This window comes from Crotalus tigris, unplaced genomic scaffold (assembly GCF_016545835.1).
Source record: "Crotalus tigris isolate CLP2741 ecotype Arizona unplaced genomic scaffold, ASM1654583v1 scf7180000019504.1669754, whole genome shotgun sequence".
Lineage (NCBI taxonomy): Eukaryota > Metazoa > Chordata > Lepidosauria > Squamata > Viperidae > Crotalus > Crotalus tigris.
Window position 1 is genome coordinate 664322 of NW_024097569.1, and position 26554 is coordinate 690875.

The 26554-nt window shown below is 44.7% G+C and overlaps 1 protein-coding gene and 1 long non-coding RNA gene across 2 annotated transcripts in view; one reads left to right on the forward strand and one right to left on the reverse strand.

Annotated features, from left to right (window-relative positions):
* The first annotated feature begins 1962 nt into the window (after window positions 1–1962).
* Window positions 1963–24611, forward strand: ELOA (elongin A). The gene is made up of 11 exons (XM_039363051.1): window positions 1963–2073; window positions 5526–5582; window positions 7134–7252; window positions 8674–9838; window positions 12172–12286; window positions 13813–13968; window positions 16300–16397; window positions 18031–18211; window positions 19096–19207; window positions 20332–20489; window positions 22261–24611. Exons 1-11 carry the CDS (start codon window positions 2008–2010, stop codon window positions 22320–22322), a joined length of 2289 nt encoding a protein of 762 aa, XP_039218985.1. The 5' UTR covers window positions 1963–2007; the 3' UTR covers window positions 22323–24611.
* Window positions 13853–26554, reverse strand: part of LOC120316905 — a 43342-nt gene continuing 30640 nt past the window's right edge. The window contains exons 3-4 of the long non-coding RNA XR_005559086.1: window positions 14186–14290; window positions 13853–13994 (exon numbers count right to left, since the gene is read on the reverse strand). This is a non-coding gene — a long non-coding RNA (uncharacterized LOC120316905). The remainder of the gene's footprint in view (window positions 13995–14185; window positions 14291–26554) is intronic.

Sequence of the window (26554 nt, forward strand, 5' to 3'; positions counted from 1 at the left end):
AACACCCTAAACTAACTTTGCATCACACCAGTTTGAGGAGAATAGCTTGCCTGTGCTATTTTTCTTAAATTCCCAGCTTGTGTGTGTGTGTGTGTGTGTGTGTGTGTGTGTGTGTATGTGTGTGTATGTGGTGGGAGACTATTTTGCACAAATGTTTCTTTGAGTAGGGAGTTAAAATCCAAAGAAAAGAGGGTTTTGTGTGTGTGTGTGGTGTGCTTTGTGAGTACAAACATGGCATTTGACATTGGAGCCCAGTCATCATCTTTGCCATGTTCTCAATTTATTGGATTCCTGTCCCCCTCTTCCCATTCCACACACCTCCGGGTCTTTTCCATTTAGCCTCCTAGTTTTTTCTATAGGAAGTCATGCTATTTTGTGAATGGATATTCTTCCCCATCTCATGGCATGTATTTTAGGAGAGCCTCTACAAGGTGTTTTCAACTCTTCAGGTGTCCCTGTCAACCCTGAGTGATTTTAGGACTCCTCCAGAGATGCTCCTAAGGAGGGATATATAGAAAAATTACCAAATATGATTATAATCCAATAAATACAGAGACTATCCCCAGAAATGGATTCCATATTCTCAGCATCCATTTTCTGGGTTCTGTGAGACACATATTGGGCAACAGGACCTTGTGACACCCAGGCCTAGCTAATGTAATGCATGCAAACTACCAATTGTGGCTTTTTTTGCTAAAACATAATAAAATAACCCACAGCTAATCTGGGTGCAATGCATGAATTTAGTCTGAGCCTGCAGTGCATTGCCTGTTGATTGGGAGACAAAGTAGACAAATCATAATTGCTGGTCTGTAGCATAGACTGTGTAAACTCTGCTATTCTGGGTTGTTATTGTGCTATGTAAATTGAGCCAGGAGTACTTTATTCACCAGGGGTGGTGCGGTGCAGGGGTAGGCAACCTTGGCTCTTTTATGACTTGTGGACTTCAACTCCCAGAATTCCTGAGCCAGCCATGCTGAGGGGAAAGGGAGAGGTTTCCAAGCTGAGCCATGCTGGCTCAGGAATTCTGGGAGTTGAAGTCCACGAGTCATAAAAGAGCCAAGGTTGCCTACCCCTGGCTTGGTGTGTTGCATGAAAGTCTGTGTGGACATTTTATAAGCCGCTCTTTTAAGATGAGTCTCAATCTTGACAACTTTTTAAGATATAATATGGGCTTCAACTCCCAGAATTCCCCAGCCAGCATAGTTGGCTGGGGAATTTTGGGAGTTGTAGTTCATATAAAAGTTGCTGAGACTGGAAAAACACTGCTTCAAATTCTATAATTTGCAAATGTGCTTTCAGCAGTGGTAATGGGTTTTTAAACTCTGTAAACTGGATTCCTGCCTCTGGGAAGGAGTATATATGTGATTCAAAGCATTTTGTGTGACTGTCAGTTAATCTGTGGTCATGCTTAAGTCTTTATCCAGCTTTAGCCAACATGATGAGCCAGCCCAGGTGGACGACAGCCTCCGTAAAGGCAAAAAAAAAAAAAAAGCCTCATACTGGTAATAAGACCTTATTTGAACCCTACCGGCAATAATACTGGAAAATCGGTGAAAAAGCAGAAGCGCTTTCTGGACAGGAACTAGCAAACCGTGGCAGACCACGCTCTTGCCAATATTTAAAATGGCCGCTAGGCCACAGAAGGACGGTTCTTGCCCTTAGTAAAGATGGGGACGTTCTCAGCTGTCCGTTTAACAGCTGTTTCTTACCGTTTGCCCTGACCCGAGATGGCGATCTTCCTTCTTCCCTGCCTTCTCGACTGAGAAGCCTTTGCCAGCTTACGAAATGGCGGCACCAGCGGGCAAAGGGAACGGCCGATTGGCCTCTTCTTCAGCCCCGCCCCCTTTCCCCGCCCCTTCCTTTTCTGCCCGGAATAAACATGGTGCCACGAAACGCGATTCGAGAACCCCCTAGGCGTTCGGAAGGAGGGAAGCCCGAGTTCTCCTGGGAAGCCGCTGAAGCAACGGCCACTTCCGCCGAGCAGAGACCTCGCCAGGAGTAAAAATGGCGGAGTCGGTACTAGAAGTTGTCCGAAAGCTGCAGTCTCGGCTCGCTTCGGAGCCCAAGAAGGTAAAAAAAGGGGCCCTGGAGGGAAAGGCAAATGGGGCGGAGAGTGGCTCTGGGGTGGCTGGATGGCGGCTGGGGGGATCCCGCCAGGGGGGACCAGCAGGGGTCCCTTTGGAAGGGCCACGGCGAGGGGTGGAAGAGACGAGGGGTGCCTGAGTGAAAGAGGGGGACTAGCCGGGGGGGGGCAAGGGTGAATTGGGCAGCGGGTGGGGGGGGGCAAGGCAAAAGGGGTTACGCTTTGGGGGCAAAAGGGGGCGACCGAAGTGGGGTACTCCCTCCCCTCCGACCGTTACTGGACAAGCGAAGCAGTGCGAGTTTTACAGGCTCACCAAAAGACTCCCCCCTCCTTCCCCCCCCCCTTGAGGATGCTATACTTGTGCTGGGTACGTGTACAAATCACATAGATATTGAACATCCATCCCCCGATTAATTTATATATGTGTGTGTACATATATGGATGGTCGATGGGAGAAGCAGAGGCCGGAGAGAACAGCAGTTTAACGGCTGAAGTTTGAACGCGGGAGAGATCCATGTCCATTGTCTGTTGGGGGGGGGCTGGTTTTAGGGGTTGTGGGTCCTGTTCCAGATGGACAAGGGAAAATTGGGGAGGGGGGGGGTGTCACGGATTCCAGAGGGGGTTGTCATGTCCCTTTGGGGGGGTGGGGTGAAGGCTTAGCCCAAAAAGGCTGTTGAGGCGTTTTTATTGCTCTGTGTGTTTTTAATAAAAAAAAATTTAAATCTAAAAGTAGTACTGTAAGCATCATTATTATCATCATCATCAAGTGGGCTGTACAGTAGTCACCAGAGGCTTGTAGAAATGTGTGAGTCTCAGAAGTGCCACAAGAACACTGTGGAAAGAAGAGGAACCTTGTGCAGATCTAGGGAGGGGGGTTGTGCATGTTGTCTATCTGTTCTTCCAAACATGCAGGGAAGAGCAGAAGAAGATGCTGGCAATACTATTTGAATCACCTCTGATGGTGGGTTATTTATTTATTAAACCACTACCAGTAATCTAGTGCAGGATCTCTGCTGTTTGCATCAACTTTGCAACTGCTGAAATGAACCTCTCTTGCAATCCTGCATATCTTTAATTATGCAACTAATCTGTAAAGAAAACAATCAGAAGTTAGAAATCTGGAAAGGAGCAACTGTGCTAAGCGATTTCCTTTGTGTCCTAAAGATGTGAGAAGCAGAAAATGAGGGAGGCTCTTTAATTAACAGTTGAAAGGATGAAGTTCCTTTTTTTCTTTTGGTTCAGTGGATTTTTCCTCTACCTTGCAGAGCAGCATCCACTGAATAGTTTATAGTTGTTTTTTTCATGGAAAGGACCTATTGTAAGGATAGAAGAGAGGTGTATGATACAGGGCAAAACTAGTGCTAGAGCATATTCTTACATCTTTAAATCATCAAGCAAAGAAATGTCACCTCTAAAAGCATTTCATGGAAATGAAGGCTTGAACATTTTGTGTTTGGTCAGGAGCAATCTGAGTTACTTTTTTACTTGGAAAAACCAGATTCAAATGGCCCATTCCTTCTGGTGTCTGGGAGTTAAGGACTATTGAGATGTGTACTTCAAAATACTCAGGACATGCTTTGAATTTGCATTTAAAGTGCAAATTGTAACTCTTTTCTTGATTCGTAAGTTTTCTAATGAAGGAACCTGCAGGCATAAAGCATATTAGGCTGCATGTGTGTACCAGACTATGTAATCATAGCAGGTCAGAAAGATTTAGTTCCTCTCTAATTCTACCCCCACCTCATCCACATCTTCATGCACCGACTGTGGAATTCAGTGGGTCAAGTCTATGAACAGTAGATGGTGCTCTTGTGCTCTCCAGAAATCCTCTTTTCTGTCTGATTTTTATGGTCACCCTGTGTTTTATATTTATTTAATTTTTATCCCACCCATATTATTTTTATTAATAAATCAAGGCAGCAAGCGTACCTAATATTCCTTCCTCCTGCTTTCTCCACGAAAACAACTTCGTTAGGTGGGCTGGGCTGAGAAAGAATGACTGAGTTCAACAGGCAGCTCACTAAAATCTTAGTCTCTTTTTTGCACCTCCCCCCCCCCCAGAGATAACTTCTCTGACCAAGTTTGATGCTAAATTACTATCTTTAGGTATCAGAGACTCCTTCCAAGTACTTTCTCTTTTATGGGTGAATGGTCAGAAGGAATGCTTAAAAAAATACTTCAGAATTGAAAAAAGCTGTTGGAATGGAAGAACGCACATTCAGTTTGGGGTTTGGGTTCCATGTTTTGCTTTTGCCCTGTATTAAATGCAGATTGTACATTCAATGATGATTAAATTTCTAGAAGAATGAAAGTACCGGAACACCGGAGTACTAATTTTAGAGATCAAAAATGTTTCTGTGTGGATGTCTTGTGGAAAACGAAAGGAACTTTTACGAATTCCAGAGGGTTTAGCAGAGAGATTTATTGCGCAAGGTTCAGAAGCAATAACAACAAGAAATTCTGAACTCTGAGGGCGGGTCCCCAGTTGTCATAAGTTGAGGACGATTCTCAGTCATCCAGGTCGTTGTATCAAAAGTGGTTTTTATTTTTGAAAAGGCAACCGGACTGATTTTTTGAGGAAAAAGAAGACGTTTCGCTTCCTAACCTGGAATCTTGGTCAGTTGTACTGGAAGGTCAACTGGCCTTCAACTGTCAATAACTGTCATTCCATCTCCAACACCATCCAGTACAATTGATCAAGCTTCCAGTTGCCTTTTCAAAAATAAAAGCCACTTGTGATACCCAGTTGTCATTGTCCAGAGATTTTTAGAACTGGGACTTGGTCATGTTGTTGAGGACTTTAGAAGTGGTCCTCTCAGCCAGCTGCATGGCTCCACGTTGGGAAAGGCTGCCTTTAAAAGAAAATATATTACAGTTTGGAAGGCTTAACATTTGATGGATGTTGCATTCTATTTGTTAAGCTATTGGTTGCTTTTATGAAATGGCCCGTCACGATGGAAGATGAGAGTGGGTTTCTCCCCCCCCCCCTTATTGAACATTTCTGTTGATCAGCAATGTTACACCAAGGCTTAGCTAGCATGGGGGGGAAAGTGGGTGAGGCAGATATATGGTGAGCCTTTTCCCAAATTCTTCAGACTATTGAAGGCATCCAGAAATATTCTCCTTGGGAAAGACCTGCCTCTGATCCAATTGGATTTTCTCTTACTTTTGGTTCATCGTGAGGGTGGGTTTCCGAACAGATTTGGGGGCTAGCCGCTCTGGATCCCTCTGACCAAGCCTACAATCCTTAGGTGGGTGAGAAGGCTGCAGCCATAAGATTTTTGCTCTGCTTCATTTGTCTGCAAAATGTTACGCCTGCTCTTTCTGTGGCATCTTAGCAGCTCTGTGGGTTTGTTTTTTGAACTTCTCGGCCACGGTAGAAGAAAAGGCTCTCCATTACAGAGCTGAGTTCTCAATCCTTTTCTGTTCCCCTCTACAGCTGATGAAGAATTTGAAGAGGCTTTCTGAACTGCCAATTACAATTGACATTCTTATGGTAAGTCTTATTTTGTAGCATCATTTCTTGCCCTTGGAAACTTAATTCCGTTGGCAATTCCAAATATTGCTGCCCAGGATGGTGGTTCTAGGGCAGTGTTTCCCAAACTTGACAATTTTAAGGCATGTGGACTTCAACTCCCAGAATTCCACAGCCAGCGTTGCTGGCTGTGGAATTCTGGGAGTTGAAGTCCACATGCCTTAAAATTGTCAAGTTTGGGAAACACTGTTCTAGGGCAGTGATGGCGAACCTTTTAGAGACCGAGTGCCCAAACTGCAACCCAAAACCCACTTATTTATCGCCGGTTGCCAGGTGGGCCTGGCCCACTGGGTGGACGTGGCTGTGGTGGTCATGGCAGACTGGGTGGGTGTGGTCACCTCAATGTTGCTGGTGGGGAGGGATGCCTGTGGGGGCTGGGCAGGGTTGGGGGAGACCCAAGGGGTCTCTGGCAGGTGGGGCGGTGGGCAGGAGGCTCGTCCTGCGAGGCGAGGCGAGGCAAGGCGAGGCAGGGCGGGGGTGCCATTGTCGCAGGGCAAAGTGAGGCAGAGGCCGGGGCAGCTGTTGCCTGATACCATTGGCCCCCTGCACACACAGGCCAGCAAGCACATGGGTGCTGGGATGCATCCGGCCACGTGGGACCTTGGCGACTTAGCGGACAGCTGGTTAGGGCATGGTGCGTGTGCCCACAGAGAGGGCTCTGAGTGCCGCCTCTGGCACGCGTGCCATAGGTTCGCCACCACTGTTCTAGGGAGTGAGAAGTTGCAAATCTGAATAACCTCTCTGAAGATTGATTATTTATAAGTTTTGATAGCATGGTATCTCACAGCAGCAGTAAAACCCAATAAACTACAGCTCTTGGTGACTCTTTCTACCACGGCACAGTGTCCTTTGAGTCGTCTAAGCCAGGATGGGGCTAAATCTGTCCTGTTGTGATGGCGCTGTCCTAATTACAAATGAGACGGCTCAGACAGAGCCTGCAAAATACGTACAGAAAAATGTTTTGTTGCTCCACGTATAGCCTGCTAAGCCATAACTGTGCTTTGAATAAGTCACAGCTGGGCTGGGTTAATATCTTGCATTCAGCCGTGATTGGTTTATTTGTTTTGGGTCTAGCTCAGTGGTTCTCAACCTGTGGGTCGGGACCCCATTTGGGGTCGAACGACCATTTCACGGGGGTCGCCAAACAACGCAGTCCGCCATGTTTTCCCCCCTTTTCCTTAGCTGTGCTACTCCCTTTTATTCTATTGGCTTTAAAAGGCAACAGAATAGACTCTCTTGAATAGAGTCTAATTCTATTGGCTTTCAAAAGCCAATAGGAATTGTCCAGGCTGTCTCTGCCCTGCTGAGCCCGCCAAAAGTCCCAGTCTGCAAATGGTGCTGCACCAGTTGAGTAGTCCTCGACTTACGACCGGTTGAGTAGCCCTCGACTTATGACCGGTTGGGGGTCGCGGCATTAAAAAGGTTGAGAACCACTGGTCTAGCTAGTCGTATGAACTCAGCCGTTAACTAGCTATCATTGTCAAAGCTGGTTTTTTTGCATCCTTTCCGCAGGAGACTGGTGTCGGAAAGACGGTGAACGGTTTACGAAAACACGAACATGTTGGGGACTTTGCCAGGAACTTGGTAGCGAGATGGAAGAAGCTGGTGCCAGTTTCACAGGAAACAGAGCGGTGAGTTGGGCCTTTATAATATCTCTGCTCTTGAATGTTTCTTCTCAGTAGACAATGTCCTTGTATAGTTCATCTGCCCTCAAGAACAATTTGAAAGTCTGTTTCCCGATACAGCTCCACTGCCTGTTGGAATGCGCTAAATGTCCCCTTAAAGCTTTAATAGCCGGAGAGAACATAAACAATGAAAGATGAAGATGTTTTGATAAAATAATGTGAAGGGGAAAAAGAAAAAAAAAGAAACGTGCAGGCTTTCTAGACCAGTGTTTCTCAACCTTGACCATTTTAAGGCATGTGGACTTCAACTCCCAGAATTCCACAGCCAGCGTTGCTGGCTGTGGAATTCTGGGAGTTGAAGTCCACATGCCTTAAAATGGTCAAGGTTGAGAAACACTGGTCTAGACAGTATATGAAGAACGGTTGTAGGATTTGGGTATGGCTAGTCTAGAGAAAAGAAGGACTAGGGATGATATGATAGCAGTATTTCAGTATTTGAGGGGCTGCCACAAAGAGGAGGGGGTCAACATGTTTTCCAAAGCACCAGAAGGCAAGAAACAATGGATGGAAAATAATCTAGAAGAGAACCTGGAATTAATTCAGAATTAATTCTGAACAATTAACCACTGCCTTCAGAAGTTGTGGGTGCTTCATCACTGGAGGTTTTTAAGAAAAGACTGGACAGTCAGTTGTCTGAAATGGTTTAGGGTCTCCTGCTTGAGCAGGGGGTTGGGCTAGAGGACCTCCGAGGTCCCTTCCAGCTCTATTCTATTCTAAATTCCAGTCTAGAAACTAGATAGAAGTTGGCTGCATTCTGTTTTGGAGTTAAGAAGAAGATGGGACTAGGCCAGTGGTGGCGAACCTATGGCACGGGTGCCAGAGGCGGCACTCAGAGCCCTCTCTGTGGGCACGCACGCCGTCGCCCCAGTCCTAGGCCTTCAGCTGGGTTTTATAAAACCTTTTCGCTTTAGGCAGTGTGCAAAAAAAAAAAAAAAGGTTCAATCAGTCAATTTCAACTTCTCGCTGGGAAAAAAAAAAGATCTTGCAAAGTTGGAACTGATTGATTGAACTTTTTAATCCCACCCAGTCTGCCATTACCATTGCAGCCACACCCACCCAATGAGCCACGCCCAGCCAATTGGCCACACCTATCCAGTCTGCCAGGTGGCCACACCCACCCGGCACCCATCCAGTCTGCTGTTACCACTGCAGCCATGCCCACCCCATTGGCCACACCCAGCCAATGGGCCATACCCACCCGGCACTCGACGATGCATAAATGGGTTTTGGGTTGCATTTTGGGCATTCGGTCTCTAAAAGGTTCGCTATCACTGGACTAGGCGATCATAGCCTTAGCTTAGGGTTTCAGTAATTTTCAGTTAGATTCAATAATGCAATTCTTTCTCCGTTTTTTTTCTTTTTTTAAGGCATACTCTTGAATCTACAGCACAGGGCTATGACCAAAACATCTCTAGGAAACGGCAGCGAGACCTTCATCCCAAAGAGGATGAAAAGGCCTACTCAGAGACATATCAGCCTTCTTGCAGCCAGTCATATGAGTTGGATTGTGGAACTAAAAAGACCAAGAGGTATTCAGACCCGGAAAAATCTGAGCATGATGAAAGCTACGGTATTGCAGAAGACAGGTCATGGAGGAGAGGCTCCTCTGACCTGGAATGTTCTGATTATGGACACACGGTCTCATCTGAGCTCAGTGAAAGTCCTCAGGAACTATATATGGACCTCCATCACGCTGCAGAAGAAGAGCGGGAGCAAAATCTTTTTCCCCCAAAGGGGTCTAAAAGCCACCAATTTCAGGACAGACAAGAAGCTACTCCTCATAGGAACTTCAGTGACTCTCAAGATAAGGCTAGTTCAAGTCGGAGCAAAGAGCCTAAATCTTCTCACAAGGAGAGGCAGCGGCTAGAAACCAAGGGGAAGGAGAAGACACCTGTATTTAGCCCAGAGAGGTTACCAAAGGCTTCTTCATCCCAGGACGCTTCCTTATCGAGCAGCAGCAAAGAGAAGGCGAAGGCCCTGGACAGCCTCAAACAAGACAAGAAGAAAGACGGCAGCGGCATCAAGAAGGAGAAGGCCCACTTTGACCTGGATGATAGCTTGAACGAACATAGGAAGAAGCAAAAAACTCACGACTCCGAAAGGGCCAAACCAATAAAGATGAAGCTTAGCGTGGAAACCGTCTGTGGAGATCGGGAGAAACCAAAAGCTGTGGGTGATTTGCCCAATAAGAACAGGGAGAAGAAGACTCCCAGCAGCCTTAAAACCTCTGAGGGCAAACCCAGAGGCACTGAATCAAACAAGAGATCTGCAGGCCTCTCACCTTCCAGAGAGGGAGAGGTGGAGGATGAGTTTGAACAGCCCACCATGTCCTTTGAGTCCTACTTGAGTTACGACCTGCCTCAGAAGAAGAAGAGAAAGCTGGCCAAGCCCACGACTCCAGTCCCAGAGAAAGTCAAAGGACCTGGCAAGCAGAACGGTTCCAAGTGCAGTGCCAAGAGCTCAGACCCTAGCCGGAAGGCTCCCAAGCCACCGAGCGAGAAGAAGCCGGAGGAGCCCCCTAAAGCAAAAAAAGTAAGGTTTTTTTTGGGGGGGGGGGGAATCATTGCTTCACTGTTACCTTTTCTTGGGCAAATTGATGTCAAAGGCAACTGAATGAATCTAGCGCAGTGTTTCTCAACCTTGACAATTTTAAGGCACGTGGACTTCAACTCCCAGAATTCCACAGCCAGCAATGCTGGCTGTGGAATTCTGGGAGTTGAAGTCCACGTGCCTTAAAATTGTCAAGGTTGAGAAACACTGATCTGGCGCTTCAGTAATCCGGCTCACATCGCCCTGTCACGACGTGGCTTATTTGGGGACGTCGCCATGTGCATCTAGCCATCCTAATTTATAAATCGTTGCAAATGAGGGTTCCTTCAGCAAACTGGTTAAGCCAGTCAGGGCTTGCATGCCCACGGGATTGTTTAGCCCACCGAAGGTCCAGACGAAGGTCCTGCAGGCTTCAAAGGCAGCCTGTGCTTTAACACAGACACATCAAACAGAAGGCCCCGGGGGCCGGATGCGGCCCACGAAGTGGTTTCATGTGGCCCGCAAAGCCATCCTGGAAACAGCGAGGAAACGGCCCCCTCTGCCTTGGCCCTGGCCCAGGCCGGCCGGGGGCCAATTTACAATTTTGTGGTGGCCATCTAGGCTGAAATGCATTCAGTCTTAGCTCCACAAGGTCGTCTAGAAACAGCGAGGGACCAGCCCCTGCCGCGTTGGCCCCATCCCCTGGGTGCATGCTGGGGAGGGTTCAGCCTTTGTGAGGAATGAAGAAATGCACCATGCCTTGATGCTTGCCCCGGTCCCACCCCCTTCTGCCAGAAACCCTCAGATCTATCCCACTCCTGCCCAGGCCCCCACAGGCACCCTTGACGCGAACTATGTAGAGCTGGCCATGTCCATCCAGTAGGCCACACCCACTCCATCCACACCCACCCAGTAGACCGCACCCACCCTGGCCACACCCACCCCCCCAGGGCAACTGCAATGCTGATGCGACCCTCAATGCAATTGAGTTTGACACCCCTGCTCTAACAGTTTGGGCTCATTAATAACTAGTTCTGCCCAGAGGCTTTTCAGATATGCTACAATGCAATACCCACCGTACCCATGCTGGTTGAGGATGATAGCCGTTGTAGTCCCGTCCTTCTGAAAGGGGCCAGATTAGAAAAGGCCGAATTTAGTAGGAAAGGAGTCCTGTTTAAACTTCCCAGATGGAGCACTGAAATCTGTTGAGGATGTTTTCATTCTCCTGCCTTTTCTCTTTGTGGAATGGGCTTCTCTGTTAACCTTACCCCAGGGATAAAAATGGAACTCGATCCTTTTCAAAAACTCCTGTTGAGTCAGCTAGCTTTGGGATAGGTGCCGTTTTCTCTCCAGGGGAAACGAAGAAAGTCCTTGGAGCCACTGAACTTGGTTGTTTGCAGATGTTTCATTACCCAATTAGGTCACACAACTGCAGCGAGTGGGATTTACCCCTCTGCCTTCTTCCAGTATACTATTACCTGCCAAAGAAATATTTAGCTACATCATTTCCATTGTTTGTAATGGAATATATAAATAATTAAAATAATGCTTTAAAGTTATTCCCTAGACCAGGGGTAGGCAACCTTGGCTCTTTTATGACTCGTGGACTTCAACTCCCAGAATTCCTGAGCCAGCATGGCTCAGCTTGGAAACCTCTCCCTTTCCCCTCAGCATGGCTGGCTCAGGAATTCTGGGAGTTGAAGTCCACGAGTCATAAAAGAGCCAAGGTTGCCTACCTCTGGCCTAGGCCGCTTTATGACTCATGGACTTCAACTCCCAGAATTCCTGAGCCAGCAGGGCTCAGCTTGGAAACCTCTCCCTTTCCCCTCAGCATGGCTGGCTCAGGAATTCTGGAAGTTGAAGTCCACCAGTCATTAAGTGGCCTAGGCCTAGGCCGGGGTAGGCAACCTTGGCTCTTTTATGACTCGTGGACTTCAACTCCCAGAATTCCTGAGGCAGCATGGCTCAGCTTGGAAACCTCTCCCTTTCCCCTCAGCATGGCTGGCTCAGGAATTCTGGGAGTTGAAGTCCATGAGTCATAGAAGAGCCACGGTTGCCTACCCCTGGACTAGACCAATTTTTCTATAGGTTGATAGGTAGACAGCACTCAGCGGTGAAAAAAGTAGAAGGTTAGAGGGCACAGTTCTTTGAACTCCCCATCATTTCTAATAACAGAATACTCGACATGTTTGAGTTTACCTCTGTTGAAGTACGGCCTGCTCAAAATGTTCAGTGAAACGTTTTGTTGTGAGTCTGTTTGGTTCCAAGGATGAATTTCTTGGAATACAGACTTTTGCGTAGCTATCCTAACCAAACGTGGGCTTTCTCCCCTCCAGTTACTTATTGATGTGGTGCCGATGCTTCCCGACATCCCGTTGCCTCCAATCCAGGCAAATTATCGTCCTCTTCCTTCAATGGAGATGATCCCGTTCACCCAACCAAAGAGAAAAGGTAAAGTCAAAGCGGGAAGCTTCTTGAGGCTTTTATTTACTATTTCTAAATGTCGTGGCGGAGTGATAACAGAAAAGAATCGCATAGACGTTTTGGATTGTTCTGCTACCTTTTATTCACTTGTATAGGTCTCCTTCCTCCTGCGAAAAAGGAGGAAAGACCGCTACATAAATACAATAAGAATAGATGCCAATTTGGATTCAGAGAAATAGTCGAAGAGCTCAGTTGGCAGTTGATACTTTCTCTGATGCTTTCCGAGAAGGAGAGGAATGCGATTGTGGCTTTGCTTCCAAGCATACTGCATCTCAGTTGTTTGATCATGAAGATCTTTCATGCAGCGAGGAATCCTCTGCATCACATTAAAAGCACGAGTAAATAGTTTTCGTTCACTGTCCCAAAGTTGAGCTTATTCCCTTGAGTCAGAAGTGGGGATTTTCCATGTAAGCCGCCTAGAGCAGTGGTGGTGAACCTATGGCACGCGTGCCACAGGCGGCACTCAGAGCCTTCTCTGTGGGCACACGCGCCATGCCCCGGAGATGGCAACCGTCCCTCTTCAACCAGCTGCCCGCTAACTCGCCGAGGTCCCACGTGGCTGGATGCATCCCAGCACCCATGCGCTCGCTGGCCTCTGTGTGCAGGGGCTGATGGTGTCAGGCCCCTACCTCACCTTGCCCTGTGACAAAGGCAGCCCGCCCTGCCTCGCCTTGCCTCTCCTCTCCCTGCAGGACGAGCCTCCTGCCCACCGCCCCACCTGCCAGAGACCCTCTGGATCTCCCCCAACCCTGCCTGGCCCCCACAGGCGTCCCTCCCCACCAGCAACATTGAGGAGATCACGTCCACCTTGGCCATACCCATCCAGTCTGCCATGACCACCACAGCCATGCCCATCCAGTGGGCCACGCCCACCTGGCACCCGGCGATAAATAAGTGGGTTTTGGGTTGCAGTTTGGGCACTCGGTCTCTAAAAGGTTCGCCATCACTGGCCTAGAGCAGGGCTAGGCAACCTTGGCTCTTTTATGACTCGTGGACTTCAACTCCCAGAATTCCTGAGCCAGCCATGCTGAGGGGAAAGGGAGAGGTTTCCAAGCTGAGCCATGCTGGCTCAGGAATTCTGGGAGTTGAAGTCCACGAGTCATGAAGGGGCCATAGTTCCCCCATGCTGGCTCAGGAATTCTGGGAGTTGAAGTCCACAAGTCATAAAAGAGCCAAGGTTGCCTACCCCTGGCCTAGAGTATAGCCCCACGGCGAGACAGGCAGCAGCTAAATTTGACAAATAAATAAATAATGGAAAGGCCTTCACAAACTCTGTTATAGATGGGCAGAGGTGTAAACTTGCTGTATCAAAGCCCTGTCTGGTAGCTGTAAACCAGGTATTCCGTGCAACTGCCGTGAACTTTCCTGCATTATATGGTGGGGTTGGAGTATATTTTTGGTCTTCCATGATTCCCTCCCCCCCCCCCAGGCTGGATGATACCCTGGTCTCTAATGAGTCTTTCCCCTGCTTTAATCTTCCGCTGGCTTTGCAGCACTCTCCTCCCCAACTCAAGAGGACGAGGCTGGTTTCACCGGACGTCGGTTGAATTCCAAGATGCAGGTGTACTCCGGTTCCAAGACAGCTTATCTTCCGAAGATGATGAGTCTTCATGAGCAATGCATCCGGGTTCTCAGCAACAATATTGATTGTGAGTCCCATCGGTTGGCCTGCGGACTGCGAAGGGGAGGGAGTTTGACAGGGAACTTAAAATCAGGATACGTGTTTATTCATTAGGTTTACACGGCTGCCCAACTCACGGTAACACCCAGGCAGCTTTTGATTCCTGGTACTGAACACAGGGACTCTTGACTTATGACCATTTGGTTAATGACCGTTTGAAATTGAAAAAAAGAAAAGTGACTTACAACTGTTCCTCACGCTTGCAACCGTCGACAGCGTCTCCGCAGCCATGTGATCAGGATTTGGGTTGCTTGGCAATTGTGGTCGTAAGTCGAGGAGTACTTGTGTATCTGTCAGGCAAACATTTGCATTAGAGGGCTGCTTAATTCATTACTCCTCCGTCCAGCTGACCAGTTCCCTTTCAGAGCTCCTTTTCTCTTACAACCATGTTAATTTCTGATTTGGGGTGGAGTCTGGGGAGGAGGCAGAAAAGGCACAATTAATAGAATAGAATAACAGAGTTGGAATGGATCTTGGAGGTCTTCTAGTCCAACCCCCTGCGCAGGCAGGAAACCCTATACTACTTCAGACAAATGGTTGTCCAATCTCTTCTTAAAAACCTCCAGTGTTGGAGCATCCACAACTTCTGGTGGCAAGCTGTTCCACTGGTTAATTGTCCTGTCAGGAAATTTCTCCTTAGCTCCAGGCTGCTTCTGTCCTTGATTAGTGTCCATCTGTTGCTTCTTGTCCTGCCTTCTGGTGCTGTGGAGAACAGGCTGACCCCCCCCCTTCTCTGCGGCAGCCCCTCAAATACTGGAAGATGCTATCATGCCCCCCCCCCAGCCCTTCTTTTCACTAGACATACCCAATTCCTGCAACTGTTCTTCATATGTTTTAGTCTCCAGCCCCCTGATCATCTTTATAGTAGCATACTACAATTGGGTCAGTCCCATACCTGAATAAGTGGGACGGGCTGATGGGATGGGGCAAAGCCGGTTCCATGGATATGCTGGCCCTATGCAATGTAAAGCTTTATAGAAGGGGTCCCCAAACCCCCCCCCCCAGTCTGTGAACCGGCACCGGGCCGTGGCATGCCAGAAACCAGGCTGTACAAACAAGCGAAGCCCCCCTCCACGGGATGCAGGCAGCCTGTGAAACCAGGCCCCCTCCGGTCCATGGAAAAACCTCTCTCTCCACGGAACCGGTCCCTGGTGCCCAAAGTTTGGGGGCCCCTGTTTTATAGGTAATAACCAACACCTTCCTAGTCATTGCGTGCCTGTCCCAAACACAATTAAGGCAAGAGCTTCTGTGAAAGGAGAAAGACTGATGAAGGTGTCTCCTACTACCAATATTTCTCTCTTGTGACCCTCTTTGCATTACCTTTGAAGGGCAGTGCTAGGCTTAGGAGCCAAATGCTGAACTCTTTGGCCTTCATTGGGATTTCATCCACACCTTTCATCCACAAAGCTAGGGTTTGTTTATAGTTTTTTTTAATGAAAACATTGGAAGAGAATAAATAAAGTACGTTCCCAGTGGTTCCACTGAAAGAGACAGTAGCATAAAGAGACCATTTGATCTCGCCGGGATTGGCATGAAATGACCCATGAAACCATAGTTCATGGTTTAACCAGAGGGGCTAAACTGACAGAGGTGTGCCTTACTACTGCCACTTAGATCTGTTTCGTCCTAAAGCAGTCTGCCCTTCTGTGGTTCCCTGCTTCTCTTTCTGGGGAAAAATTGATTTGGACAACATCTATCTATCTATCTATCTATCTATCTATCTATCTATCTGTCTGTCTGTCTGTCTGTCTGTCTGTCTGTCTGTCTGTCTGTCTGTCTGTCTGTCTGTCTATCTATTTATGAGACTTATATACCGCTTTAAGTGCAAGCACTCTCTAAGCGGTGTACACCAGTAAGCAATGTATATATATATATTTACATTGCCCCCAACAATCTGGGTCCTCATTTTACCTACCCCGGAAGGATGGAAGGCTGAGTCAACCTTGAGCCGCTGAGATTTGAACCGCTGACCTGCTGAACGCAGTCAGCTAAAGTGGCCTGCAGTACTGCACTCTAACTGCTGTGCCACCTCGGCTGTTAATCTATTAATGTTAATTAATCTATTAATGTCTCGGTTTTCTATTTTGCACCCATGACATGATGGGAAGACCATGGTTCCCTTGTGTGACCTAGAAAACATTCTGGTCCTTCTATCCATACATGGCTGATTTTATGCCTCCTGAATTTCAGAAGATGCGGCCATGGGCCGTGATGCGTATAAAACCAAGTATCTGTTTCCCACTTGGAAAATGTGCCCTGAAAATGAAGAAAAGTCTTGTCTTCTTTTTTTTTCCCCTAGCAATCTATGAAGTGGGTGGTGTCCCTTATTCTGTAATTGAGCCTGTTTTGGAACGCTGCACCCCAGAACAGTTGTATCGCATTGAGGAGTACAATCACGTGAGTGTTACTAGATAAGAGGCAATGGGATGTGTTGATCATTGATGAGTCTTCACCATTTGTAGCAAGACCAACAGATGGTTCAAATAAGGTGTGGTTTAATTTTCCAGGATTTTGCTTGTCTCTGCTCCAGGATTTAAAATTAAGACATTGCTCCCTTTTGTAGCACCTCTGTAAAGGACAGTGGCTAAATTTTATTTACTTGAAAGTGCTTTCTACCTTGGATGTAACTAAAAAAACAGCTGGTATAACATCAGTATAGGGAATGCTGTATTTAAGAAAAATACTCTTATTTTTTTATTCAGATGACATAAATGTGCAAGACAAAATATACTGGAGGAAGTTAATTGAAGGATAACAATTATGTATAATAAATATAAAATTCATTATGTAATAATACAACCTCCAACAGTGATATCTTATAAGAAGAGTCAGTAAAATAACAGCGCTATGATTAGATAATAGAGAAGAGCCTCAGAAAATGAAAACTTTGTGGAAAAGCAAAGATTTTGAGAAACGGTTCCTTTCTGCAGAGCAGTATTTCTCTCCTCAACCATCAAGAGGAACTGGACTTGGAAGTTCTAGGAGTTGAAGTCCACACATTGAAAGCTGTCAGGTGGAGAAATACTGCTGTACAGAGAAAGTAATTTTGACCTGCTCTGCAAGCTGAACGAAAGTCCTTTGCAGAAATTTTACACACTACATGATACCAGTACTGCCAAATGACAAATTGGCATTTGGGATTGTGGGTGAGTGGGTGGGTGAGGAAGATACTGAGGTTGCATTGTAAAGCCCCCCACCCAATGAATTTCGGGACTTGGCTATTAGCTAATGAAGCTAATGAATTGTACGGATTTCCTTCTGTGCCAGCCTAACCCGTAAAGGGTATAGTAATAGCTAGCTTAAAAACCTGCTCTTAATTACCCTATGTGCTTTCCAAGCGTATTTGGTAGAGGGAATTAAATTGGATCTTGGCAACGTTGCCACCTGTTTGTCACCAGCTGCTGTTCTCCTTAAACATTCCTCTAAGGAACAAATAATGATCAAGTGAGACAGAGTGGCTTTAGGGATGGGAAGCATCTACCCCTTAATTTTCTTAAACCCCACAAGGATGAACGGCAGCAAAATGACTAAGGGGCAGGTGATAAAAGAAGTCTCTTAAGAGGAGCCCAAGAGATTCTGAGCACCTGGAAGGCCATTCTGTAAGCCCTGGACGTTGCTTCCTTTATCACCAGCCCAAATAGCAAAGAGGATTGAATGTGCTATTTTTTTGAAAGTTGTCTTTGTTGACAAAAGCGATTCCATTCCTCTCCAGTGAATAACCCTAAAGGAAAAGATTTGTATAATTAGTTCTCAACTTAAGACTGCAGTTGGGAGCAGCATTTTGGTCGTAGGTTATGTGGCATTCGCGTGACTGGACCTGGTTTTACAACTTGGGGTTTTGTAGTATTTCCCTGTTGTTGTTGTTTTAAATCTGAAGAGTATATCTTCCAGTTGGCAGATTGCATCTCAAGACAACTAGATCTTGGTTCATAAAGGTTTGGAACTTGTATGCCCTCAGAATAATTCTCTATTTAGTCTTTCCGAGGGACTCCAACCCTAGGCTCAATCTTCATTTGCTCTTGGCCTCCAGGTTTTAACTGAAGACACAGATCAGTTGTGGCACAATCATTGCCAGCGTGATTTCAAGAAAGAGAAGCCAGATGAGTTTGAGAGCTGGAGAGAAATGTATCTACGGCTGCATGATGCTCGAGAGCAGCGACTTCTGATGCTAACGCAAAACATCCGTTCAGCTCATGCCAATAAGCCCAAAGGTAGAGTGCTGGGCGGAGCGATTGAGCGGGCATGGAGACACGGGGATATTGGATGTTGACTCCCATCATTACTTTGGCTGTGCTGGCTTGGAATGAAGGCACTTGAATTCCCATAGGTGTAGACCAGGGGTCTTCAAACTTGTCCCTTTTATGACTTGCGGACTTCAACTCCCAGAATTCCTCAGCCAGTGTGCCTGGCTGAGGGATTCTGGGAGTTGAAGCCCGCAAATCATAAAAGGGACAAGTTTGAAGACCCCTGGTCTAGAAGTTGCCGGGTCTTGGATGATGGGCTGTTAGAAATCAGCTCATAGTGAATAGCTGTGTGTCCTTTTCAACAACTGGCAACCCTAGCCAGCTTGCCAAGTTGACGTTGGCATGTTCCAAGTAGATAAGGGTTCCCTATTCCTTTAAGTCAGAGGATGATGGAGGTTCCAGTGAATATGGAGATTCTCAGTCATCCAGGTCATGATTGTCCCAAAGATGCTTTTCCAAAAGGCAAGTGGACTTGTGTTTTTTTTTTCCTTGAACTGAAGTTAGAACTGGAGAAGCTTCTTCGATGAGAAGCGAAACGATTTCAAGGGGGAAAAAAAACCCAAGAAAGTCCACTTGCCTTTGGGAGTTCCAATGACTAGGGATGCCCATTTATGAGATTGCAGATCTGACTTGATGTGCTCTTGGGCTGAAACTAGCCTATAAAAGCCTTCACGCTAAAAACAAGAATAATTGTGGGAATCATCGTGTCTTAGAAGTGGAGGGAAAGAAGAACATTTCCACCAAAGAGGAGACATGTTTCTTAGCCACCCTCTCCCCATCAGTTATCACAGGGATTTTCCTTCCACGCTTTCTGAGTTGACCTCTCTTTCTTGGCTTTGCTCCTCTTGTAGCCAGAGTAGCTAAGATGGCATTTGTCAACTCAACGGTCAAGCCACCCCGGGAGGTGAGGAGAAGACAAGAAAAATTTGGAACTGGAGGAGCAGCTGTCCCAGAGAAGATCAAGTATGTTTTATATGAAGGCTTTCGCTTTATCTTCTTTTTGAGGGGTGAGAGAGCTGGGACAAGCTGCAGGGAAAAAAATATATATATGAAAGGCTGCATCTATCCTGCCTATCGGAATTCATTTTGGGAGCAGACGCAACATTGTGCGAGATTATGTTATGGCTAGTTTTAGACACCTATGTACCTATCTTAGGCATCACCCATGCTCCCAGCAGTGCTGTCCCTCCTATGATTGCAATTAAATTGTTCTCTTCGAGAGAAATAATGGTTTATACCTTTTAAACAAAGGTGATGAGCGGGCCACTAAGAAAAGGCGACCTGGCCCTAAACAATGGGGACAAAAATAAAATGGATTTTTCCAGATCTAAATACCTGATCTGTTAAATTGTTAAATTTAATTACAGCTGCAAGGTTGTTAGTAGGGCAATGTTGGAAGAAGGAATCTTTGCCTACTTTGCAAGAGTGGTTTCTTAAAGTTTCTTATTTGGCGGAAATGGCAAAGATTTCGGCTTTCTTGAAGGATCAATCGCAAGAGAAGTATGTTGCGGTATGGAAAAAATGGATAGATTTTATACAACATAAGTTGGATATAAAAAAATATTTAGTTTTTTAACAATTTATATTTAAAATTGAATATTTTTTTTATATTTTTCTTCTTTTTTCCTTTTCTCTCTTTTTTTCTTTTCTAAACATTTATTTTTTTGTATTTATGTTTTTTTATATATACACTATTGTTAATTATTTCATAATTTCTCTAAGTAATGTATTTAGATTTATTTATGGTTTATATCTTTTCTAAGATTTTTTGATGAAATTTTAATTAAGCCTATATTCAGCTCCGGGAAGGTCGGGGGAGGGAATGGGAGGGTTGGGGAGGTTGGGGGGAAGATTGTTTTGTTTTTGTAAAATCTTAAAAATTTAATAAAAAAAAAAATACCTGATGCTTGAGTGAAGAGGGAGCAACTGATCTCCAGTAACTCTGGTTGTTCCTGGGTGACACATTTTCTGGGTCTATTACCAGTCCAGGCCCTGCCAGAGAAATTGCCTCGGTGGCCCTGGGCGAGCGCATTTGTTGAATCTGCAGTGGACAATTCCTGACCGCTCACCACCTTCTCTTTCCTCAGAATCAAACCTCTGTTCTTCACGCCAACAAAAAGCAGCAGCGTTCACGCTGAAGAGGAACCGGCTTACGACAGGCCCAGCACCAGCAGCGGCCTCTCAGGCTCATCCCTGGGCAGCACTTCATCGGTGACCTATGACCCGAGGAAGCCCCAGGTGAAGAGTAAGTGAGCTGATGCCTCCCCATCCTGTAAAAAGATTGAGGTTTTTCATGAAAAATATTCTATTGATCTCTAATGGGCTTAAATGATTTTTACGTGATTTAAAATGAATGTGTCCATTTTAACCTTTGATAACAGTAAAGATTGGAGGCTAAAGCATATAAGGAATGGCTGCTGGAATTGGGTATGTCTAGTCTAACAAAGAGAAGGACGAGGGGGGACATGATAGCCATGTTCTAGTATCTCAGGGGCTGCCCCAAAGAAGAGGGAGTCAAGCTATTCTCCAAAGCGCCTGAAGGCAGGATAAGAAGCAATGGATGGAAACTCATCAAGGAGAGAAGCAACCTAGAACTAAGGAGAAACTTCCTTACGGTTAGAACAGTTAACCAGTGAAACAACCTGCCTCCAGAAGCGGTGAATGCTCCAACATTGGAAGTTTTTAAGAAGAGACTGGACAGCCATTTGTCTGAAATGGTGTAGGGTTACCTGCCTGAGCAGGGGGTTGGACTAGATGACCTCCAAGGTCCCTTCCAACTTTATTATTATTATTATGGATCATCGCACAGTCAGCCAGATGTTCAGACTGGATTTGGCATTTTGTCTACCTATCGAGTCCTTACCCAGGACCTGGGATAGGCAGATGTGAATGTTTGATGGTATTACAGGTATCGTCGCAGGATGGAAGCAGTTCCTAGTAAGGCTGCCTTTTGCAATTGACTAATAGCGAATTTGTCAATGCCAATGGTGTTCAAGTGGTGCTCCAGTTGTTTTGGGGATTGCACCCAAGGAGCCTATGACTATTGGTACTACCCTTGCTTGCTTTTGCCACAGTCTTTCTATTTCTCTTTGTAGGTCTTTGTATTTTGTTATCTTCTCCAGTTCTTTCTCGTCTATTCTGCTGTCTCCAGGCCCTGCCACGTCCACTATCCAGACTTTTTTGTCTTTCTTATTGACAGTTGTTAAATCTGGGGTGTTATGTTGCAGGTGCTTGTCTGTTTGAATTCTGAAGTCCCAGAGCAGTTTAATTTTATCATTTTCTATGACTTTCTCTATTTTATGATCCCCCCAGTTTTTGCTTACAGGCAAATGATATTTTTTGCAGATCTTCCAATGCACCATTGTTGCTACTTTGTCATGCCGCTGCTTATAGTCAGTCTGTGCAATCTTCTTGCAGCAGCTTACCAGGTGGTCCACTGTTTCTTCAGCTTCTTTGCACTAGATGTCCTCCAAGGTCCCTTCCAACATTATTATTATTATTATTATTATTATTATTATTATTATTATTATTATTATTATTCATAACAAAATATCCAAACAAAAGCTCTTTTACAGGGGACAGGGTGTATTTGTGTCTCCATAATTTTTTAAATGGGAAGCAATTCAGAGGGCAAAAAGCTTAAGAAACACTGTTCTTGACCGTGCAGAATCCTATCAGACAGTCTTCCCCCTCTGCTATAAAGAGCTGATTCAGAAGCACAGTTCGATGGGCAAAATGTCTGGTTCTGCACAATTGCAGCACTCTAGCCCAAATGAGAATGATATGTAAATTAGTGTGATGTGTAAAATATATGTCCTTATGTCCATAGAGAAAGAAATCGGTAGCCATTAATGTGTGCCTTGCAAATATTTTTTTTCCTGCTAGTTAAATACAATTGGCTTGCTTCCTTAATGTTTCGAAACCTTTTCCTTCAAATGCAAGTCCAGATATGTATTCTGTATTTATATCTGTGCATCTTAACGCTGCAGCTCTCTTGCCTTTTTTTTGTTTTGCAGAAATTGCACCTATGATGGCAAAGACTATCAAGGCTTTCAAAAACCGATTTTCTCGAAGATAAAGACACTGTCAGGCTCCAGTGAATGCGAAGGAAAAATCTTATGGAAGCAATGCTTACAGGAAAATGGGAATTTGTTGGGGGGGGGTTCCTCAAATCCCCCAAAGCCCTATTTAAGACCAACTGCACAGTATTGTTCAAAACCCCCTTCCGGTTTTCTCCCTTTGTCCCCGTAATTTGGTTTTTATCTGCCAAGCGTTTTGCAAATGTGAAGTCTTGGCACCTGGCTGAGACATGAAGGTCCACAAGCTATAGCTCTTTCTTCAGTCTCTTTTTTCTGGACTCCAGAATGGAAAGAGACCCGCCTTCCACCATCTGCAGTGTTTTCTTTGTCACCCCTTGGCCAGTTGTAAGACTTCAGATCTGCTCTTCTAGTGTCCACTGTGAAAGACCATCTTTTTGCAGATACTGTTCACGATTAAGCAACCTCTGCTGAATGACCTCTTGAGACTTCTACAATCTTGGTCAATCTTCCAGCAAATGGATTTCCCCAGACATCATCATTTTCTCCTCCTTTCTGTTTTACAGTTGCAGCTCTTAAGTGTTCATCTCATGCCTAAAAACCCTTTGTGCCAGATACAAGTTGATTGGCCTTTCTAAATGGGGACATCTGGAGGTGCCACTGTCGTTCTGTTCACTTGGCAAAGGAAAAAAGTAATAATAAGAGATGGGTACATGTCATTTTAAACTCTTAGGGAAAAAAAAGCAGCACAACTCAGGAAGCGAAGAATAAGTCACTTTGCACACATCTGGATTTTAAGCATTCATCGGAGGTTTCTTATTTTAAAAATGTATAGTGACGATAATGGGGATAGGTTCTCCCCATTTCAAATGGAAAACAAGGACTTAACATTAGATTTTTCCTCTTCTATCCCTCTGGTTTTAACAACAGAACAGGCACTTTAATTCACTGTTACCCTTTAAAGAGCTCCATTGACAAAACCTCACTCATCTAGGAGTTTTGGATGTTGCAGAACAGAAAAAGATAGGCCAAGCCCAGGGGGCAGGTTTTGGTCTGGAGCTACAGCATCTGCTATGGAATAATCTACAAGAACATTTCATGCACAGAACAAGTCACGGGGGAAAAAGTTCTGAGAGTGGTCTATCTGTCTCGGTGCTTATTGGCTGCTGTTGTTTTACTCCTGGAGGGGACAGTGAGTTGATGATTTTATTTATGCTGATGTTGATAGTTATATGTTGTGGAGGGGAAAGACAGACCGGATTTTGGAAGGCTTGTTGGTGTGCTTCCTTAGTGCCACGGTTGAATGAACATTGATGTCCATGTGTTTTGTGAAGGAATCTGGCTTTTTCCTGATGATACGAATGGAGGAAAAAGAGGTTCTTCCCAGTGGCCTTCTACTGCCACCATTCTGAACTCTGGCCTTCAGGTTTTCTGCTGACACCCAATTACCCATGAGAGTAGTAGTCCAAAAGCCCCGTTAACTTTAAAAACCAGCAATTCCCCCATAAATGTAAAGCTGGAGGGGATATGTAGTATGTGCCATCTGGGATCAGAAAGCTCTCTTGGAGTTCTCTGTCCAGTCTAACCAACAATGTCCACTGAAATGCCAATAGTTGGAAGTTGCTGGGGATTTAAATTCAGCTCCAAAACTGCATGAAAAAGACAGCGCCTTTTTCAAAACCCACCATATAATTAAAAATTTATATGCATTTATATGCATTTTGTGTATGTATGTGTATATGTATGTACGCATGTATGTATATATATACATATATACACACATATATATATATATATGTAGGTGTGTATATATATATATATATATATATATATATATATATATATACATATATATACATATATACACACACACACACATATACGCAAAATATGTGTAGTGTGTGTTCAGCCATACACACACACACACATGAAAAGCATAGAATGCGTTTTGTGTATATATGTATGTGTGTGTATATATATGTATGTATATGTGTATATACATATGTATGTGTATATATACCCACACATACATACAAAATGCATATAAAATGCATGTAAAAATTTAATTATATGATAGTTTTTAAAAAAGGCACTGCCTTCCTCATGCAGTTTTGGAGTTGAATTTAAATCCCCAGCAACTTTGTGCAGCATTTTAAATTAAAGGCAGATTGGATTGAATGATGTTGGATTTTTAAAAAAATGCTCCTTTTGTGTTGCTGCACCTAATTTTGTGGGTTTTGACATGATATGTTCTTCTGCCAGTTGTTGTACCTGGTGTATTTTCTCCTTTTCGTTGTTGGATTTGGTGGTAGAAGGGACAGGCCAAGAAACTTCTCAACCATAGAAGGAAATTTACAAGAGTCTTGTTGGTCCAACTTGGCTGACACCCAATTAATTAATCATCAGAGGAGTAGTCACAAAAGCCCCAATAACTTTGAAAACCAGCAATTCCTCCATAAATGTAAAGCTGGAGGGGATATGTAGTATGTGCCATCTGGGATCAGAAAACTCTCTTGGAGTTCTCTGTCCAATCCAACAGACAATATCCCTTGAAGTTCCAGTAGTTGGAAATTGCTGGGGATTTAAATTCAGCTCGAAAATTGCATGAAAAAGACAGCGCCTTTTTCAAAAACCACCATATAATTAAAAATTTATATGCATTTATATGCATTTTGTGTATGTATGTGTATATATATATATACACACACACACATACATACACAAAATATGTGTAGTGTGTGTTCAGCCATACACACACACACATGAAAAGCATATAGAATGCGTTTTGTGTATGTATGTATATATATGTATGTATGTACATGTGTGTATATACATATGTATGTGTATATATATACACACACATACATACAAAATGCATATAAAATGCATATAAAAAATTAATTATATGATGGTTTTTTAAAAAGGCGCCGTCTTCCTTATGTAGTTTTGGAGCTGAATTTAAATCCTCAGCAACTTTGTGCAGCATTTGAAGTTAAAGGCGGACTGGATTGAATGAAGTTGGATTTTTTAAAAAATGCTCCTTTTGCATCGCTGCACCTAATTTTGTGAGTTTTGACTTATGATATGTTATTCTGCCAGTTGTTGTACCTGGTGTATTTTCTCCTTTTTGTTGTTGGATTTGGTGGTAGAAGGGAGAGGCCAAGAAACGTCTCAACCACAGACAGAAATTTACAAGAGTCTTGTTGGTCCAATTGTTAGCTATAAAAATTGGTGGATGATTTTCTCAACCTCTTTTTTTCCCATTCAAGTAAATATCCGGAGAACTTGAAATAATCAACTGGCTGGCTGGAGCCCCTTCCTTGCCACTGTGATATTTTTGTTTGCAATGGTTTTACTATAGGACAACACCATTCCCCACCTGAGATGGTACTTCCCAGTTGTGCAGGATTTGAATCCCCATTAACCCATGCTGACTACACGTTATGGGGTTTCCTGTCCAATGTATCTGGAGAAGGCATTTGGTGGGGAAGGTTGGCTAATGCCATCATGATGCCTTTTCATAGCACACACCTGTCACCAGGTGGACTGACAGCAGTAGTCACTGGTAGCTGCCAGAGTGACTTTTCAAAGCTTGTGTCAACCCCAGGTATTAGGGCTTCATTTTATCAGTGATGGGGAATCCCCTTTAAATGCAGTTTCTATGGCTCTAATGGTCAAGAAGAACACTTGTAGATTAACCACAGCACTGTTGGTACTGTTAATGGAGGAAACCATTGGCTATATTCAACTATATTTTGGACTAGTTGATTACCTTCTCTGATTAAAGTCAGAGTTCAAATTATATACTGCAAGCTTATCCAAACTGGCATATTCCAGATGTTTCAGTTCCCACGTTCTTTCCCAGTGCTCTCTGGGGGGGGGGGGGGATTATGGGAATTTCATTAAGTGACAGCACCTCACAGTCTGGTTAGAAACCATTTCCATGGAAAAGACTTCCAGGTCATTCATCCTTCTCTAATGTCGAAGTTTATTTTTATTTTGTTTTATTTAATGTTGTTTTAAATTTGGGCAAAAGTTACATGAATTGGGTTTTTAACTTCATTTTGGAACCTCCTTTTTAATGGTTGAGGATACACAAAAGACTCAGTTGCTGAATATGATAACTCGGCTTCCTTTTCTCATTGGGGACCCCACATATTTTAAAGTGGGTGCGATTTTCAGTTGCACACTACAAGCAAAAGAGCCATAGGAAATTGTGCCCCCCTGCTGCTGCTGCTGCTGCTGCTCCCCTCCTCCCTGTGTATACTACAAA